We start from the raw sequence: 19,968 nt of genomic DNA, 5'->3' as shown, positions 1-19,968 counted from the left end.
AATCTCAATGCACTATCCTCCTTTTTGAAAAAAAAAAATAAGACTGAAAATGCGTCAGAGGTTTGTACCTCACACTCTCACACTCTGGGCCTGAGCCACATGCAAGAAGGTTTTGTAATAGATCTACTGCTCCATTACACAACAAGAACAACATTTTGGCAAGCCACACTGATGTAAATCTTATATATGAAAATCAATGCTTTGAACCTCTCCATATTTTCATCCAGTATCTACTACTTAAATAAAATCATATCACAGGCTTTAATTAACTAATTACTTCAGTGCATCAAAAAAAACATTAAATTCATAAAGCCAGGCAACAATACAATGACACAATACACCCACATTCATCATCTTTTTAAAAATAATTAATGATTCATGAAGTGTCCCAGAGGACTGAGGCTATCTGTTTTGAAGTCAGCATTATATGTATAAATACATTAATCAAGGATATGTGTTTTTTTTAACATTCATAATAAAATAATGGTAAATCGTCTTAAAATAAAATAAAATATATATAAATATATTACCTTGAATGAGCAAAATGTTTAGAGTTTAAAATGTGCACATTTTAAATTGTGCTGTAATGTAAGGATGACCCTTCCATATAGTGTCTGTCTGAACTACTGTATTTCCCAATAGCCTGAAACGGGCTTCTCGTCATTGCCTTAACAATGTTGGTGTAGGAAACAGCGCCGCCCACTGGTACTATCTGATATTGTCCTGTAATGCACTCAATTCACCTATTGCCTCACAGACCTCGCACATATTCAGTTCAAATGTAATGCTGCTTTTATTATTCTATTGTATTATGATAATTTGATTAAGCTGATAACATTTCAGATTTAACCCTTAAAGGCTAAACTTGTATAACTTTTATCCATGACATCATTTTATTATTCCAACCTGGTTAGCTTATAGCCCTTTCAAAATTACAACAGGAATCGTTTTTGTTGTTATTAATAAAGGCATATCAATATGAAAATATGGCAACTGTTGGTGTAATACATTTCTGTTTTAATGTCTGCAGCTGGCATTCTGGAAGTGGTACCTAAAGAGAGAGAGAGAGAGGGGAGAGAGAGGGGAGAGAGAGAGAGGGGAGAGAGAGAGAGGGGAGAGAGAGAGAGAGTGGGGAGAGAGAGAGAGAGAGTGGGGAGAGAGAGAGAGAGGGGAGAGAGAGAGAGAGAGAGAGAGAGAGAGAGAGAGAGAGAGAGAGAAGGAGGGAGATGTAGAGCTAGAGAGAAGCAGGGAGGGGGAGAGAGAGTCTCCAGATGGTGTTTAAACGTAGACAGAAGGCTACAGCGAGGACAGAGAGCGAGGAGGAGGAGGAGAGAGCCGCGGTTAGTGCGCGCAGTGAGCCCGCCAGCTCCGCTCATCACTCAAGACTAAACAACTGTACCGAAAAGCTAAAAATACATCAGCTGATCGGACGGTTCGACTTGTTTGCGTCCGCCTGGTTTAGTCCGGGAGAAGTGAACTCATCTGCAGTCTACAGCGATCTGCGGAGGGTTGCGCGTTCGCGCACCGAAGAAGCGTGAGGTCTGGAAGACGCAAAACAACAGCAGAAGACACTTTGGATGTTTAAAGACCACTTTCTGACACGTGGGACTGTGGCGAGACTGTGAAAAAGCTTCTCGCGATTTGTAAAGTTGCAGAAGGATTAACAGACGCACCCTTCACCCAGGTGGAGCCACTTTGTTACAAGACTCGGACACGCGGATTTGTTGTCTTTTTTTTTAACAAAGACAAACAGACAATTGAGGGAGAAAGACAGTCATATTTTTTTTCCCCCGCATATGGTTAAAAGACAGTGGACTTTAAATTTGCGGAGCAAGTTGTGACTTTTAGCAGCAACAAAGAAAGAAGACAGATTGCAAAACCAAAGACACCAGTAAAGGATACAGAAGCTGTGGCTTTAAATGCAGCCCATTCTTCCTTCCTTTTTGTCAAACCAAGAAGAGAAATACCTCATAATTTATTAAACCTGGAAACACATTTAAACTCCCAAAGGAACATTTTCAAACTGTGGCTTCAACCTCTGTCTTCTCTCTGAATAAGTAGATCTGTAATCTATGAGCACTATATAAAAGGCTTTATCTATCCAAAAAATGCGCCTCGCCACGGTTTGAGTAACCGTTTTACAAACTCTCCGGTGTGGATTATCACCGCTACTATTACCTCAGCCTGACCTCGACCTTCACCAAGTGAGTACAAAGTCTGCTTGAGAAATGGTCTTAAATTAGCCTATTTGAATGACGAAACGCACTTACTAGTCCATTCACATTTAGTTCTTCAATGCAATATTGTTTTACGCATGAAAAAAAAATCTCCAAATATGACAAAGCAACACAATATGTCAATTTAAGGTACATATTTGGCTTTGTACTGCATCTTGCATAACGCCTCAACAAACTTTCACTTCAAGATATAGGCTATATTAAAACTCACCTTACACACGTTAAACTAACTAAACATGCAATCATAAACTGCCCAGGGAATAAGTATAGACATTTTTATACAAAATGTGGGTTCTCCTAAGTCATGTTTATGACACAAGAGAAATACTGTACTTAAATGAGTTGCAAAGTGCTGAACTCTTTTGATGGTACTGCTTAACATCAAAAGAGTTTATCAATGTTTGTCATTCGTCTTGAAATATGGTGTAGCCTACATTCAAGACCATGTGTGGCACTGACAGTAATCTGCGCTCAACCACACTATATCAACAATGCCCCTTAGCCAACATGATACATATACAGGGTGCTTTCTAGGTGAAATGTGGGAAATTGTGTGCACTCCAAAACATTATTGTATTTGACTCTGTTGTTGACATTGTGTGAATGTGTGTGAGAGAGAGCGTGCACAGGTGAGGTGATGATCAAAGTGGTGTTTAGACAAAGCGACGATGACACTAAATCTTGACTAAGTGTGAACTGGAGCTCCACCTGAGCTGAGCAGAGGAGATGGATGTGTGCGAGCATAAACATAGCATTTAGCAGAAAGTAAATTGCTGGCATTAAAGCTGCCCAAAAGTGTGAGGAAAAAAAGCAATATTTGGAAAATTGTCTTTTATATTGCAATAACAATGTTTGGATTTAGATCAAATTGTTATTGTCATTATTTTCTGCCAAATGTGTCAAAACAAGACAAGGGCTGGGTACCGTTACATTTTTTTCGATACTGATGCCTGAACGATACTTTTTTCAATGTCAACTTTATTTATATAGCATTTGCCCATAGTGCTGTAAGACAAACATAATAAAGTGCAATTTATGAGTAAAAACAGTTACAAGATATACAACATGAAACAAAAATATGAAAGACTATTGTTAAAAAAACAACCCAGTGACTTCCGTTATTGCTGTCCCTGGACCCAACAGGCATCAAAACTTGGTCTCTGAAGATGTAATATTATTTTCGGTACCTGTTATCAATACTTTTATTTTTTTTATACCATGCAGTATCCCTCGATACCATACTGGTATCGTTTCACGGTACCAAACCCTAAACAAGACTGACATTTAACAAAATTAACTAAATCATGACAAAGCTCACACATGTTATTGAGATACAATACATTATTACGTTTCTATATGCTTTGGTTTTGGGCTGTCTTTCCAAACGTATGTAAATCACAATCAGATGGACGGCCTCAGTCATTTTGTGATATATTGTGACATCCTGCGATATGGATATTGTGACACCTAATAATGTGATAACAAATATTTATATATTGTGCAGCCCTACAGGACATCTTTTTGTGTACAGCATGTGAACATTTGTAGAGTGTTCCTGAAATAAACTATGCCATACAGGTATAAAAAAAAAAGCATATCGATATTAGTATGACATCACTTTGTGCATGTTCTCGGATGTGGGGACACTCCCTGGGAAGGAACAAGCCAAAGGGTCCCGATCAGAGCACTCTCGTGCCTGTGCCCAGTGAAACACTCAGGCCATTTTCTCTACAGGACGTGGTCGAGTATAATTGGCCCTGGTAAATATCATCTGAATAATTGAACAGAGCATAATAGTCTCCAACAATGGATAAGAGGTTGCAGGGGTGAGACCGCAGTGCAGACACCCCACCGCACATTATACCAACCTCCATCACCAATAAGAGAGCCAGCATCTCTCCCAATACTAGGCACGGTGTGGCTCAGATAGGGCCCGCACAGGCAGATGTCCCCACTTCATCATTAAGTAGCTATCTTAAAAGGCAGCCCATTCATTATGACTCCAGCGAGTGGAGTGTTTATTCAATCCACATCCAGCACAGGTGCACGCATGCTACATACAATATGCACACACATGTATTTTGCCTTCAAATATTTGCCGTCTGAACCAGCAATAGGTATATGCACACAAAATTCCCTGCTCTACATTTGCTGGCTGCCCTTTATGAGCAGCCTATTCAAAAAGCATATTTTTTGTAGAAGGATATATCAATATTGACTGTCTTGAGTCTTCTAAACTATTTTTCTTCTAGTTAATTCAAACCAAACATGATTTACATTACATTGGTAGTCAATGGAGCTGGGGGCTGGCAAAATGTTCAAATAATATTTGGCATTATACTGGGAAGGTGAGATTGTTGATGCAGTCACAACCTCCATGTGTACCTTTCCTTAAGGTAAATTTGATATTGTATCACAGTTGCACAATATATCACCAAAATATTACAATAGCAGGTGACACGACATCCTTATAGTAAGTATCACTGAGGTCTTCGATCTAACTGAGGTTTGCCTATCTCTAACAGGCTGCATGGCAACTTAAAAAATGGGTAAAGTAAAATTTTAGCCTTGGTTTTCTTAATTTTGTTTCATTTTAACTTTGTTTTAGTGTTTTAATAAGTCTCGTTTTGGCACAATTTGATGAAAAATCAAACTGCTTAATATTGTTGTTATTGCGATATTCAAAGTATGTAGTGGCACTGTCTTTTACCGTTCATCTGGGTTTGCAACATCCTCTGAAAAACATCATTGCCATTTCCCATCACAGGTTCAATTTTACAGACTGTGGCATCTTTCCTATATATGTTCCTATGGAGAAGTGAATACGTGAGTTGCTTGTATAAGTGTGTGGGCCTGTTGAGTGCGCCCGGTGTGTCTGTGTGGTAATTATTGTGATCTAAATGCGGGCCGTGCAGGTGAAAGCGGCTGTCTCCTAATTAATGAGGGAAGCAGATGGCCTTGTGGTGGGCGGGAGCTGCAGCGGCACAGCGAGCGCGGTCAGGTGGTCAGCACAAGACACACACACAAAAACACCTGGGCGGTCAACACGGGCGGCCAGCGTGTGTCCAGCAGAGAGCTGTTTGCATACTGTTATGTCTTTGTTGCACAGGTTTATTGTGTGTGTTGTGTGAGTTGGTTTTCTTGAGTTGCAGGATGTCAACACGTTTTACGGTCGTGATTTAGCACTATATGAGGGAGGTGTGAATAGTGCTTTGATGTGGACAGAAGTGAATTAGGGTTAATATCTAAAAATGCAATGTGAAGAGCAGAGTTCAGTGTCATTGAGGATGCAGGGGAGAACCTTTGAAGTATGGTAGATTTGGAAGTTCGTGGAACAGAAGTGAAGGTAGAGATGCTGAGGTGGCTGACCACTCTGCTGCTGTGGGTGAGATGGAACATAAGGTGATTGTGGTGCATAGTGGCAGGATGACAGAGAGGATAGAGAGTGCATTTGATGTCTTGAGAGATGATTGATTGAGAGTCAAAGGTAGCAAGCAGAGACCGACAGTGACAGACCAGTGACAAGAGGTAGGAAGTGGATTTGGAAAGCTTCGACAAATTAGGTATTTCAACCTGAGAAAACTCAGAAGTCAGATGTCTTTATTACTCCTCGTAAATGTAAAGTTTATAACAGTGTTTTTGTGGCTCTAAGCTGGCCCAAGATATCAACATAGTAATTAGCAATTCTTGGATTAAGGCAATAAAAGTGAAGTTATGTGTTTTTAACTTTTGCTGACATGAAAACCAAACCTCAAAGTTCTAGGAAAACCATGAGTGGTGAGGATAGACCCCTTTTTTATGTAGGCCTGGTGTAGTTCCAGCTGTCTCTTGCAGCGTGGCTCTGGTCTTCTCTGACTTGGAGCCTGTTCCACATGTGTTTGACATTAGTGTGACAAGGCTGGCCAGCCTCTCTGGGGAGATGGGGAATGTCAGAGAGGAGAACAGCTTCCCAACATCTGATGGAATGAGGAACAGGCCCTGAGTTTTCAACTGGTCCGCTGACGCCACTGTGTGGGAGCCGAACACTGGGCGGAGGTACAACCCAAACCTCAGAAGTGTCTGAGAAATCAAACTCTCACTCCCTTTAATTACAACAGCATGCTCAAAAGGATTCTTAAGTCATGGGGTAACTTTTGAGCGGCCTGTTTGTACAAGGCAGCATGGAGCGTTGACAAGAAGCACAATGCAATTAAGCATTATCAAAGCCGTTTATGTGGGAGACATTTCTCTAACATCCTTATCCCACTTGGTGTTCTTCAAAGAGATCATGTTGCTTTTACTTATATATGTAAACATTTTGTCAGTGTATTTCAGATGGTAAATTTGCTGACACTACAAATGTTCAACACGTCACATTCCAGCCAAACACAGAAATACACTGTCCCTTCTCATGCTCTTTGCCCTGGCATTTACAACTTATGGTTTTAGAGCCAAATGAGGCTCTCTAGCATTGTTCTAGCGGCTCTGGGGTAGTTGAAAGATGAACAGGTTGGTTTAAGATGGAGTTTGCTATTGTTTATACCTGACTTTGATCCTGGTTTAGTACTTGTTCAGTCCTCATATTCAACAATACTGATTAAAACTAGTTGTTGCTTTTCAAATAACAACTATATCTTTGTTCAAATAGACCAGCCGGTAATTGCCCTGTAACCTAAGGTGGTGTACGCACCGATAAACATGAAAGGAATCAAAACATAATGCGTATATTTTTTGACATTTACCGTCCATGTTATTGACAGTTTCAGCCAAACACAAGAAAACACTTCCTCCTCCTCCCTTCCTCATCTTGTGCCAATGTCACCCTCTGTTCTACTTCCTACTTTTCACTTCCTCACCCATTGGCTGACCTTTGCCCCTCTTCTGACCCCTTCTTCTCTTCATTGTCCCGTCCCCCCTCTCTCCTTGCACCTACTGCCCCTGCGCTTCATGTGAAACATCCCAGTAGGAAGCGTCTACAGATCAGAGACAGACACAGGAAACAGCTGGGCTAATCTACAGTAGCACCGAGCCCTGTTTTAATCAACCGCCGCACAGACGCAGTATAAATGGGAAGTTCATATCGCAACTGCTACCTGATATAATGAATCCCTCCCTTTCCTTTAGCGCGGTGCCTTTATCACAGGCGGCGGGTAAACAAGCGCTAAGGAGAGCGCACACTGGAGTTATTAAGGCGCTGTTTCCGAAGTCTCCATGTGTCTCTCTGTACAGTAGGCAGAGGCTGGGAAAGGCGGCATATCACCCCCCCATTCCCCCCCACCCGCCTTTCCCTTTTGCTTCCACGACTCTGTACAGTATTTGTGAAATTAAAAAGCTGTTATCTCCTGGAAACAGATCCCGTGCCACACAGATGGTTCCGTCTCTTCAAATGGGAAGCTGCTGTTGTGTTACCAGTTAGTTGTACAGACCTTAATCTCGGCACCAGCCTTCCTTCCTCTTTTCCACACACACACACAAACACACACACACAAACACACACAAACACACACACACACACACACACACACACACACACACACGCACACTGCTAGGGCTCACGCAGAGATATGTCCCGCCGCCCGCTTGTCTAAAGTGTACATTTGACAAGTGAAAAAAGCCTGTGTTATCGTCCCGGGCTGAGATTTCCCGACATGTCCAGAGAGCAGTGGTCACTTTGAGGAGCGGGGTTATTACACTAAAAAGCACTGAGGGCTTTGGGAAGGTGGGGATTATGCACACTCAGGCTTTAATGCACACTTCAGAGAGACCTCTTTAAGTAATAAGCCCTGACATTTGCGGTTATCACAGAGGAAGATGGGCTCTACGGGTTTCCAAGTGCTGCACAGTCACCGGTAAAGGATACATGCATGACTAAAGACTTAAAAAGATTTCAAATTCAACAGAGATTTAGGAGTATTTCAACATTTAAAAACTATATTGTGCGTAGACTTTGGGAAAGTTTAGTTGCTTAAGTATTCAATATTTGCTGGTCCGAGATCCATAACATTCAAACATAACATTGAAAACAACAGTGCCAAAAGAGAGGAAGTGTCTTCTTTGAAATGGTAGTGGGGAAATTCTTTCAAATTGAATTCTAATCCAAGCAGAAAGTTTATTATGTGCAACTTTCATTTGACTTCGTTATTTCCTGGCAGTCAGGTCATGTTAATTTGCCACCAGCTCACGCGGTTATTGGCACTGTTGTCACTCCTCTTAGTTGACTGGCTGCTCTGTTTTTGTGGCGGCGTCCCGTAGTCGGCTTGTATCCCAGAGGAGTAAGTGGTATTTATTTCGGCAGCCTCCAGCATGAGCAGGCTGTAGGCTAAATGCAGAAACTGTCAGAGCTTCTCTTGAACCTGTCACATGAATGTTCCCCCTCCTCCTTGTGCGTTCCCACTGGTCCGCTGTGTGTGCGAAAGTCCTGCAGGATAACACACAACACCCGGCCCATGCCTGGCTAATGTCAGGAGCTATTGTTGCCCTGCCTGCGGGCCAAATGAAGAGCTATGAGAAGACTGGCAGACTGGGAGCAGTTTAGGCTACAAGCCCTTGTGTCGGTGCTGACAGCTCATAGTGACAGAAGAGACATTTAACAGCGAATCAAATGAAATACATGACATGGAGTGACTAATCTGCTATTTGTTTTCCCATCTCACTGACAGCTCCATGTTCCTTTTTTACAGTCCTCAAAGCAGTAGAGGAAGGCAAGCATATTCAGACATGTTTACATATGCTTTGAATTGGGGTTTCTGCTGAAAAGTGTTGTGATGCCTCAGTTGGTGTTGTGTGGTCACATATGTCTCCATGTGTGTTGCCAGGGTCAAATCTATGTCTTTTGTTCTCCATAAATCAGTAGGCAGAGTGGTGACGTCAGAGCAAACAGAGCTGTGCTGCAGCTGGCTGCAGAGGAGAAGCAGAAGAGAAGAATACAGTGAGGAGTGAGAGCAGGACAGCAGCTGTCAGGCCTCCATCGCGCACCTGTCGCACAGGAAGAGAGCCTGGACACTGTTTCCTGGATACACCTCCTCACACAGTGTCCTGATGAGACTGAGTGGCAGGACATCTGCTCCATCTGAGGGTGGGCCAGGCGCTCATCTTATATTATACATCTGCAGGGGGGAGAAGGGGGGCTGTGTGTTCCCATATCTCTGAGCTTTCTATGTGTGTGTCCAGTTTAAGATGTTTGTGTTATGGCCGAGCTCTTTGGCAGACAGGTCACTCTGTGCAGACTAATTCTCCCACAAATACAATACATGCCCCAGACTTACAGTGGGAGATTCCCACGCTTGTTCCTCTCTCCGTCTCATGGTCTTGAAGCGATACCCCAGCCCCTGTCTGTGACCAATATGAAGTAATCCAGATGTAGCACAGCTGTGTGGATAGCTCTCTTTATCCTATTCTAATATTGTTGCCTTTTAAAACCTTCTCCAATATCTCTCATCACCACAGTTTTTGGATGATGTACAATGCTGACAAGTAGAGAGGAGATGTATTATTATTGTTCATAAAGATTTCAGCACATTTCTTCCTCTTGCAGCCTCTGGAGTGTTCATGTTGTGGCTGATCCTCTCTGTTTGACAGGCTTGTCAGGCTGGGTCCTCAGGAGGCTCCCTTTGCCCTATTCCCAGGCTGCCCTTCATGCCGCCTGTATGCAATTAACAGAGTAATTAAAAGCCTGATGAGCTAATTGGTACTGGGTGAGGCTGCAGGTGTTCACATCAGCACATTTATGCCAGCGAGTGCACATAAATATGATATCTGAGGAGGATGAGCTTTGAAAGCATTTATTCAGAGTTTACAAGTGTTTTGTTATTGTGAGGAAATCAACTAAATATGCTTCAAATGAGGTTTGTGTTTCCATACTACACATGTGGTAAATACCAAATGATGAATGCACTGCCATATATCACGGTAACTCATTAATCAAATTTCGATTACATGTAACAACAATTGATATAGCGACTGAATCCAGATTTTGAAAAGAGGATTTTGACGACTGGGAGTTGCAGCATCAGTAAGAATTAGACGCAGATAAGAGGAAACAAAGTGAGTGGTAGCACAGTGTTTCTTTGTGTCTCGCTGTTCCCAGATGTACAAGTCACTTCCTTATGTAGCTGCCTCGCTCTTCTCCTTCTCGTCTCCTCCTCCCTCCCCCGTACCTCTCTCTCACAGTGGCAGCTGTGCTGGTGATGGCTGTGTGCCCATGGAGCAGGCTGGCTGTGGGGTCCCAGGTGGCCCGCATGACAGTTATTGATGTTCAGGTGTTCAACTCCTCTCACACAGAGACCCCAGAGCCACACACACAGGCCCATACCCATGCACTGTAATGCACTTCACATTAGACATGCGGCTTAACAGCATTTGTAACATGTGCGGCTGCAGGTGTGGCATACAAAACAGTGTCATAGAGACCTGAGAGTGTTGTTTTTAAATGAAAAGACAATGCTGTGGTGGTTGTGTGAAACAGATCGAGACTTTGTATGAGTTATATATATTAAGATGTTTATAAACATATAGCGCTAGTCCCATACCCACTGCAGGTCTAACACAGTCCAGATGTGTTTGCCGTCCCGGGAGTTGTTCTTGGCACCGCCTGCCTCAGCTGAATGTCACAAATACTTTCCTTTATTTAGGAATGGTTCTGGGTTAGTGGCTAGAACGAAAGACCCAGACGAGGATGGATGGGCTGTGAAGGGAAGGGAAGGGAAGGAGAGGTAGATGAAAGCCTGAAAATAAATGATTAGCAATGTAAGAGAATGTGGGGCAGGGGGTGGGCAGGACAGGGAGCTGGAGCTGGAGAGACAGAGTGAGGGAGGAGTAGAAAGAGGAAGAGGCAGAAAACAGCTCCAGTCTAGCATCTGGATTTTATTAGCAGCCGTTGGGAAAATCTGAAAAGGAAGTTTTTTCTGTGTGAGCACATTGGCGGCAGTGATACGCCGCACATAACCACTTCACTGCCGACGAGAAGAGCCAGGCCCTCCCAACGGAGAACAGATGGTCGCGAGAACTTCAATACAATTACATCAATAACAGCTTTCACAGATATAAGCGCGCTATGACAGGATCCCTGCCGCTCAGAGGAAGAGAAACACAGCTCTTCTACCCTTAGCACCTCTGGCCCTGGATAAACTCTCTTTAATCTAACTGTCCTCAAATGCATGTCCTCCGGTTCCGTGGGCTCTTTTCACTGAATCGTGCCATTTTTAAACCTTCTCGACATCAAAGTTTGTCACCCATAACAATGCGATCAAAGGTGACTTTTCTTGTTGCAGATTAAAAAAAAAAACAGCCCTCCCCTTTGTCAATCACTGCTGTTTGTTCAGTCAGATTTGCATTATATGTAAAATAAGTCTGCAAAGCCTGGGAAAAATGACCTTCAACTCGTGCATATGCATTCTTCAATACACATACACACTACATACGTTGCTGTCTTTTCTGCGAGCTTGCCCATGATGCTCTGCGTATTGTCTCCTACTTTGTCATTAGTGCAAGCTGTGAGCCTCTGAACTCCGAATCAGCTCAAGATGAAGTGAGTCTGGGACGTGTCTGCTGAGACATCCTGCGTGCTAACAGCCTTACATCTGATGTGCGATGTAGCGCTGAGTCCCACCGATAACAAGAATATAAAAACATACTGAAAGAGGAGCGCTCACTGCGGATTGCCCCTAGGTGTTCACAAGGCATGTTATTGGTCCGGTGCTGCTAACTGTCAGCAGATTGGGAGTTTTAATGGGATTTGGTCGGCTGGTGTGAAAGAGCAGAGGGGGCTGTATAGGTCGCTGTAGCTCTGTGTTTTAGGTCCACTGCACATGGGCTACAATTCCCATGTTTTGATATGAAGTCCTGGTGGGGGGGCTGGGGAGGCGGGGGGGGGGGGGGGGGGGGGGGGGGGGGGGGGGGCAGAGGCTGCGGCGCTGTTTGTGTGGACTCCTCAGCGGCCTGATAGGGAACAGATGTGGGAAGGCAGGCGGCCGGGCAGCCAGCCAGAGCATCTGGGAGAAATTAAAAACAACAGCATTCCTGGAGACTGGGGGAATTACAGTGAGAGAGAGGGAGGATGTGAGAGAGGGAGACAGAGGAGCGCTCTGTGGTCACTGTGGAGGCTCTCTGCGGACTACTGACGGGGAATAGGCAGCAGGGATTTAAGGGACTATTCAGCAGCGGTTAGGTGAAGCTAATAGGTTGCAGCTGCATTTTAGCGCATGCAACACAGTGAGAGATATGCCAGTGCAACATGATACTTAAATGCTTGTCAACCTATCCATCAAAAGTCGACTATTTGGTAACTGATGCACAGTTTTCCTTTATCATTAAGGTGGATCAACCTCAGTGGATCAATGCTTTCCAATTCAGCTTCAGCAATTAAAATCTTCCATACTTCTTGAAAAGCCTCTGAAAAAATTGAGATTGACTTAAAGTTTTATTTTTCATAATATCGATACAATAAGGCCCAAAATGATTTAAATAAGTCATTCTGAACCCACTCTGCTGTATGGATGCAGTTGTAGTGCGTGATCTATGGTCTGGCTCGTCTGACAGGGAATTGTTTTTCATCTCATTTCATCATGGCACAAAGGGAGTGCAGGAGAAAAAACATTTTTTACAGCTCAGACTGCAGACAGTTTCTTTGGTGAGCAATCTTTTAGTCCTGATTACGTCAAATGTGCAGACGTACAGCTGTTCGGAGAGCTGGGCAGATTGTAGCAGAGATGACGGATCTGTTGTGTGGCTTGGTGATTTGATCTTGCATCAATGGTGATTTGATCTTGCATCAATATCTCAACTGATTATGCCATTTTCTTTCATGTTTTATGCACTTTTACATGTGCATATGGTGGGTATTAACCCTTGTAGATTGTAGATTCTTGGCAAACATATTCACAATTAATGTTTTAAACAGAACCCCACATTTCAGATAATGGTGTTGGCAACGGCAGAAAAAATGAAATCAAATAAAATATTGGCCATGACAGGTTAGGCTCCCCATTGTTAATACAATGTACACGTGTGACTTTAACAACTATCACTATACTGCATGAAAGTGCCATAAGCAAATCACTTTTTGAACACTGTTCTTAATACAATTATCTCTGGCATTCCCTTTCAGACAAATTAATCATTTCAAAATATGTAAACACGTCACTTGCACTTAAATGTTTGGTTAGTGTTATATGTCTTAAGCTCAAGCCTTTAATTAAACAGTTCTTCCAGGGTGCCCCGGTCCAGCCCTATATGCCTTAACTTCTGATCTTGCCTCCCTCTTTTTCTTTTGGCATGAGTGTTTTGTCCTTCAGCGCAGACCGTGATGGCACAGATGGCCACAGATGGGATTGCAGACCTAGCAGACTTCCTAATGTATTAAAAGTGAAATCACCATGGCTTGTATGAGGTGCCCTGTGCCTGTAGCTGGTCAGATTAAACAGCTGTCCATAATCCCACGATAGGAGCAGACAGACTGGGAGGGCCTTTCTTTCCTACGTCTATAGCATCACTTAAAGCCACACTGCAATATGCCAAACTCAAAATACAAAGCACATGCCAGCGATACAAATGAGCTGAATGATAATGCAATTTTTTTCAATTGATTATCAAAGTAAAGCATTAAGAAGAGGAGGACCATATACATCCCTAATGGCTATACTGTAGTCAAAGCTCAGCAGCAATATCTCCATGGAGACGAGCTGGGGATGTCCAACCCCCAGAAAGTTACGAGTCAGCTCTCAGGAGAGAGGAGCCCACTCACTGTTTTAGGTGTTCTCACCAATATACAATTGTTTCTTTTTCAATCTATGGATGGCTTTAAATATACAGTCAACTGCAGATGCTATGGTTCCAGTGCAACTAATAGCAGACTGGTGCATTCACCAGCGGACATAGCATTATTTGGTGTGTTTTAAAGGCCAATATTACAGGCTGTGAAAGAGATTTCCTGGTGTTTATGGCCACTTCAGCCTATACCAACTCTGCAGAACACTCAGTGTTTAGGTTTCTATTTATACCACCCCAAGCATCTGTTTTTATCTACAACCTGGTGTTTTTGTGGTATGAGACAAACAGAGGCATGCCCGACATCTTCTTCAGGATCAACTGTGTCATTGGCCCTCAGTGGCTTCTGTGCGTATAGTGCCACTCTTTAAATACAGACTGCAGCAGGTGTTAAACTCTTCTCTATGAGCTTATGACAACAAGAGCAGCAGGTTATTAAGATTTGCAAGGTTATATTATAATATAGGGTTGCACATACAATATATCGCCAAATTACAGTTATCGTAATATTAGGTGACGCAATATCCATATTCCGAAAAGTCACGATCGCTGAGATCGTCTAATCTGACTGACATTTACACATTATTTGCAAAAACAGCCTCAAATAAATGTGTGTTGTTTTTGTTGGGTTTTCTGGTGAGAAGGTCTGTCAGCAGCGAAAACCTACCAGAAACTCTAAAAACAATTGATGAAAAATAAAGGTACAATATTTTTGTTTGGGTATTTTTAGGTATCTTGGTTTGACACCATTTGTTGAAAAAACAAATTGCTTTTTTTTTTGTCAGGTGCCTTTTCTGGTGAGACGTTTATGTACTTTGCTTGTGTTTCTGGCGTGGCTTTGATGTTTATTTGATGAACAACTGATAGAAGTTGTAAATGATTGTGAATGTTTGTTCAGTGTTCCCTATGCTTCCCCCCTGAATTAAACTGGTTCCTTTACATTGCTATGTCACATATGCACAGCGCACATATTCAAAAACGATCTTCGCACAAGCTGCAGAAGCCATCACACCTCAGATCTCAGGTTTACATTACAGACAGATCTGGTTCCAGCAGCTGCGCGGACACAGAGAGACAGTAAACATGCAGACACTCACCTCTCACACACTCCCCTGTATAATAACACAGCTGTTTATGTACTGTCAATATAGGGGACAGCACACAGAGGTGGGCTCTATTACTCCATGTAATACTGATGTATAATACTGAAGTGTCTCCTAAAAGGTATGGTCAGTAAAGCAAAAATGCAATATTCAAAAAGCTTTTGTAAAGGTATTGGTGAGGAATAACTTCATGGTTATATTGTTTAAGTATTGGTTTAAAATAATAGATGAGTCCAACTTTTCACAAAAAGAATTGAGCAACAGAAGAATGAACCGCAAAAGAGGACTAAAACATATTGATATTATTGATATTATTTACCTTAATAAATACTTTTGGTAGTCCCTCTGGGGGCAATACAAGTGTTAATGGGATGATTAGGGGTCTTTCATCTCCCCCTGGTGTCTCTGGCCAGAAAACCACAATTTCACCTTTCCCTGCACCGGGTCGGAGGCACCAATACACACTAATGGAATCACGAAGAAGAAGCTAACAGGCTAACGGGCAAAGCTAACTGCGGGCTAGCGCCCCTTAAACAGTATTTACAGCCAAGTTTGAGTGATAAAAATGATCTCCATTGCGTAATTGGATGTACAATATCCCTCTCTCCCTTTTTCTTTTATGTCAGCGTAGTATTTACTCTCACTGTTTTACACTCTTTATAAATCTGCAGAGACGCCTGAGTGACACCTGTTCAGCTGTTTGAGAACGACTGGGATATATATGATATCCTTTTACAAATGATATGCCTCAGAAGTTTGGTAGAAAATATTAAAATCACTTAATACAAAAGATGGGGCAGGCTTGTGGGGGGGAAAAATGTCAGGATTCCCTAAAACCGGATTAATAAAGTAGAAATAATAAATGGAACTTGTTACTGCCCATATGCATTATTAACTGCACCTGCCCTGTGTGCGCTTTCTTGCTGTAACACCGAGCACCTTCACCCCTCATTTGTGGGTCTTGCCTTGTTTGGTCCAGGCGGGGCGTCTGGCAGGGCACAGACTCTGGGCCTCTGGTAGCAGGACTGGGCTCTGGTCCACAGTGATGGACAGCAGCAGATCCAGCTGCACTTGTCACTGGCTGTCAAACTGCCTGTCTGACCTGAGGACAAGAGGGGACAGGCGGAGGTGCAGCGTGCGTGGGGCTGGGGAGGCTTTAGAGACTGGTGGAGGTTATACTGCGGAGGGGCACTGATTGGGATGTCAGAGCTGCATGGAGCTCAGTGTTGTGTGTGTGAAGGAGAGCGAGAGGGTGATAAGGAGGGGGGCAGGCAGCAGCTGAGCGAGTGAGCAGGTGTTACTGTATCTCTCCCAGACCATGAATCTCCAACAAGACACAATACAAGTTCGGGCTCATGTCCACTCCCTGTAACCATTTGTTTTGCTTCTTTTATGAAGACTTATGGACAGGATCAGAAACTGCCAGGTTTAAAAATCCGCGTTCACTCTAACCAGCTGCATCTTTTTGGAAAGCATGGTTTCATCTGATGTTTATTATTTTTGCAGGAAGCAGAGTGCAGAAGGTTGGAACAATGCCCGATTCACCTGCAGATGTGAAAACCCAGCCCAGGTCCACCCCGCCCACGATGCCTCCTCCTCCTCCGGCTGTCAGCCAAGCAACCAACCGCAACGCTTCATTCACCCCCACCACCAGTAAATCAAGTAAGAGCAACCCGTAATTTACACCTATACTTAGTATGAGTGATTATCAATGACATGAATTATTTCTAATTATACGTCTGTCGTCTTGCACACATTGACATTAAGCATTCAAAGTAAATGACATGTGGATGGCTTGGTCTTTGGACAGATCTTTGACCCTATGCAGGTATGAGAAAACATTATGAGCTAGTACATATTGATATGATAACCCATTGATTGTAGGACTAACAGAGTTTGTCACTCTGGTATAAAAGAAAATGCTAAAATTTCTTGGACAGGTTGATCTCACTTTGCTGCCTAGAACACAGACTCTGTTTGTATACAGTAGATGTTTAGCAAATGTCCATAAGTGCCAGGTGTGTTCTATAAAGGAGCATTATGGAGCTTCATATGTGAACAAAACCCTTTTCATTAGAGCGTATTTGAGTGGACAGCCAGTGGTTAGTCTGGTGCCTTTAATTACCATTGCAGAGGCCTCTATGTTTTTAGAGTTGTTGGTAGGTTTTCGATTCCACTCAGAAACCCTACAAAACAATTACACCTGGAGGCCATGGTGTTGAAACTAAATTGAAAAGGTCAGTTATACACAAACATAAAGGTGTTGTTTTCCTCGCATAAAATGTTTCAGAATGAACCTATGGTGTCTTTGGCCACTCTAAATGTCTTTTCTGACTGGACAAGTGTTACGCTGTGCATGTGGACGCGGCTGTGCCATTGTGTATGCTTTGGCGTATGTGTGTGTGTGTTGTTTACCAGCTGGTTGTGTTGCATGGTTGAACTAGATTTGTGTGTGTGTGTGTGTGTGATGTGCACAGCCTACTTTCTTCCCTATATAGCAATGACAGGCCGTGTTGTTTCACCTGTTGTGGCGGGCGGTCAGCAGCCGAAGCTCTCTCCTTGCACCTCCATATCTAAAACCAGAACACAAGTGCGGCCCGCCGGGATCACATGGGTTAGTCCATATGTGTGCAGGCGCTGCGGCCTCAGATTAGAATATGACAGAGAGAGACCGCAAGAGCACTAGACCATAACCGAACTGCAAAACTATAGTCCTCTTTTCAATGACAAAGTATAGCGTTACACTCCACAGAGGCGTATTGTGGTTGACTGCGTTTGGAAAAAGCTGGAGCAGTAACACAATTATAGTCTGGATGCCATGCTCTATGCAAGTGCTTGCATATGCTGCTGTAATGAAATCATGTCATTTCATTACAGGCACCAGCTTCTCTTACAAAGGCAACTCTATCCATTTCATTACAATGACTACCATTTTTTAAGATTATAGCGACTCAAATTTGAATTCATCCCAAAATGCCTATGTGATAGAGGACATCTTTGGCAGGCTATTCTTTAAACAACTACAACCTGAAAAACACTAGCACAAAGGTCGAAAAATGTCTCAGACTTAATTATTTGTTTATGCTGGCAATAAAAATAATATGCCGGTGATTATAAATGTGCAAGAAGGCTCGGACTATTCTGAACCTCAAAGCTGCAAATCTACTTTCAGCTGGTGGACATGTGCGGGGCCCGATTTAGCTGCACACCTGCTATTGGAATAAAAGTAACACAGGCCAAAGGGCTATTTTTGGCACCTCTTTAACAAGTTCCTCTTATAGTTGTGTCCTACTAGTGAGTGACGGAGCAAGGGTGAGCAGCAACATGAAATAAAGTGATACATTGGGAGATACCGGGTGCCTAAGGGGGCCTGGGGGGAGGGCAGATAGTACCACTTGTGAGACAGCTGAAGATGTGGCCTGCACTCATAGCGCTCAGTCATGTGGCTACTGAACAACACTTACAGTATAAAGTCACAGATTAGATAGGATATAGTACGTACTTAGTATAGCTTTTCACTTTATCAAATGTTTCTGATGTTATGTAAAAGTGTATTTCCACAACACTTTATTACACATTGATTTCTGGTCAGTATTGGGGAGAATTCAAAAGTGTCACCATAATCACTTACACACATGCACACTTCGTCATTGCTCTTCAGTGAATGATATACTGTGTCTTTGTCTTTTGCAGTGCTGAACGGGAGCAGTCACTCTCCCACCTCGCTGAACGGTGCTCCGTCGACCCCAAACGGCTTTAGTAACGGCCCAGCCATGTCCTCCACCGCGTCCCTGTCCAACCAGCAGCTGCCCCCCGCCTGTGGAGCCCGGCAGCTCTGCAAACTCAAACGCTTCCTAACCACGCTGCAACAGTTTGGCAATGACATTTCACCAGAGATAGGAGAAAGAGTACGTAGTCTCGTGCTGGGGCTAGTGGTAAGTGTCTGTTTTGACAACAGTTTAATGTTGATGTATCTATGATGTTTTTTTCTGATACCGGACTTCTTTCCTTGTGACAGAACTCTACACTCACAATTGAGGAGTTTCACTCTAAACTTCACGAGGCCACAAATTTCCCTCTGAGACCTTTCGTCATTCCCTTCCTGAAGGTAATTAATGACAAAACGTATACATTTGCCACAAACTATTCTAGAAAATAAGCACACCTTCGATTTATTTATTACTTTTAGTTTACTTAAAGCAGTACTAAGTAACTTGTTTACATTAATAAATCCTTTCCGTAGTCCCTCTTGGGGCAATACAAGCGTTGGGGGGTCTTTTATCTTCTCCGGTGTCTCTGGCCAGAAAACTTCAATTGCAACGTCACTGCCTCCAGGTCAGAGCCACCAATACGCACAAATAGAATCAGAAGAAGCTAACAGGCGAACAGGCGAACGGGCAAAGCTAACTATGGGCAAAGCAAACTGCGGGCTAGCACCACTTAAACAGTATTTACAGCCAAGTTTGAGTGAAAAAAAATATCTCCATTGTGTAATTGGATGTACAATATCCCTCTCTCCCTTTGTCTTTTCTGTCAGTGTTGCATTTACTCTCATGAACAATTAATGAGTAAAAAACCGCAGCAAGCTACGACACCTGCAGTGACGCTTATGGCCTCTAGGGAGCCACTAATGCTTCAACTGTAGATCCTGGCTTTATATGATACAAGTTGCTTACTGAGAAAGCAAAATTGGCCATAGCAAAGAAGCGCCTAAGATCTAAAATAGCTTTTTCATTTAGTCAAGTCCCTCGGAAAACTGTTGTGTATGAATGTGCTTGTCCAGTTTGAGTGGAGTCTACGTGTGTGTTTTGAGGGGGCGGACCTCCTGGCACGCACTGATCCTCCACATCTGGGACATCGCAGCTATTACTGTGCTTTGTCAAACA

The 19,968-nt window shown here is 43.1% G+C and overlaps 1 protein-coding gene across 5 annotated transcripts in view; it reads left to right on the top strand.

Moving 5' to 3' along the window:
• Window positions 1-19,968, top strand: part of cbfa2t3 (CBFA2/RUNX1 partner transcriptional co-repressor 3) — a 43,791-nt gene that overhangs the window by 8,080 nt on the left and 15,743 nt on the right. For 4 of the 5 annotated variants that reach the window (XM_079555321.1, XM_079555319.1, XM_079555318.1 and 1 more), the window contains exons 2-4: window positions 16,589-16,744; window positions 18,776-19,017; window positions 19,101-19,190. In XM_079555321.1, the coding sequence (XP_079411447.1) occupies window positions 16,589-16,744; window positions 18,776-19,017; window positions 19,101-19,190 (488 nt within the window). Of the gene's footprint in view, window positions 1-1,271; window positions 2,205-16,588; window positions 16,745-18,775; window positions 19,018-19,100; window positions 19,191-19,968 lie in introns of those variants that run through there. The other variant, XM_079555320.1, reaches the window with a different exon arrangement.

The sequence above is a fragment of the Gobius niger genome, assembly GCF_951799975.1.
Source record: "Gobius niger genome assembly, chromosome: 4".
NCBI lineage: Eukaryota > Metazoa > Chordata > Actinopteri > Gobiiformes > Gobiidae > Gobius > Gobius niger.
Note: the sequence above shows the minus strand (reverse complement) of the source record. Positions and strands in the feature narration are given on the sequence as shown.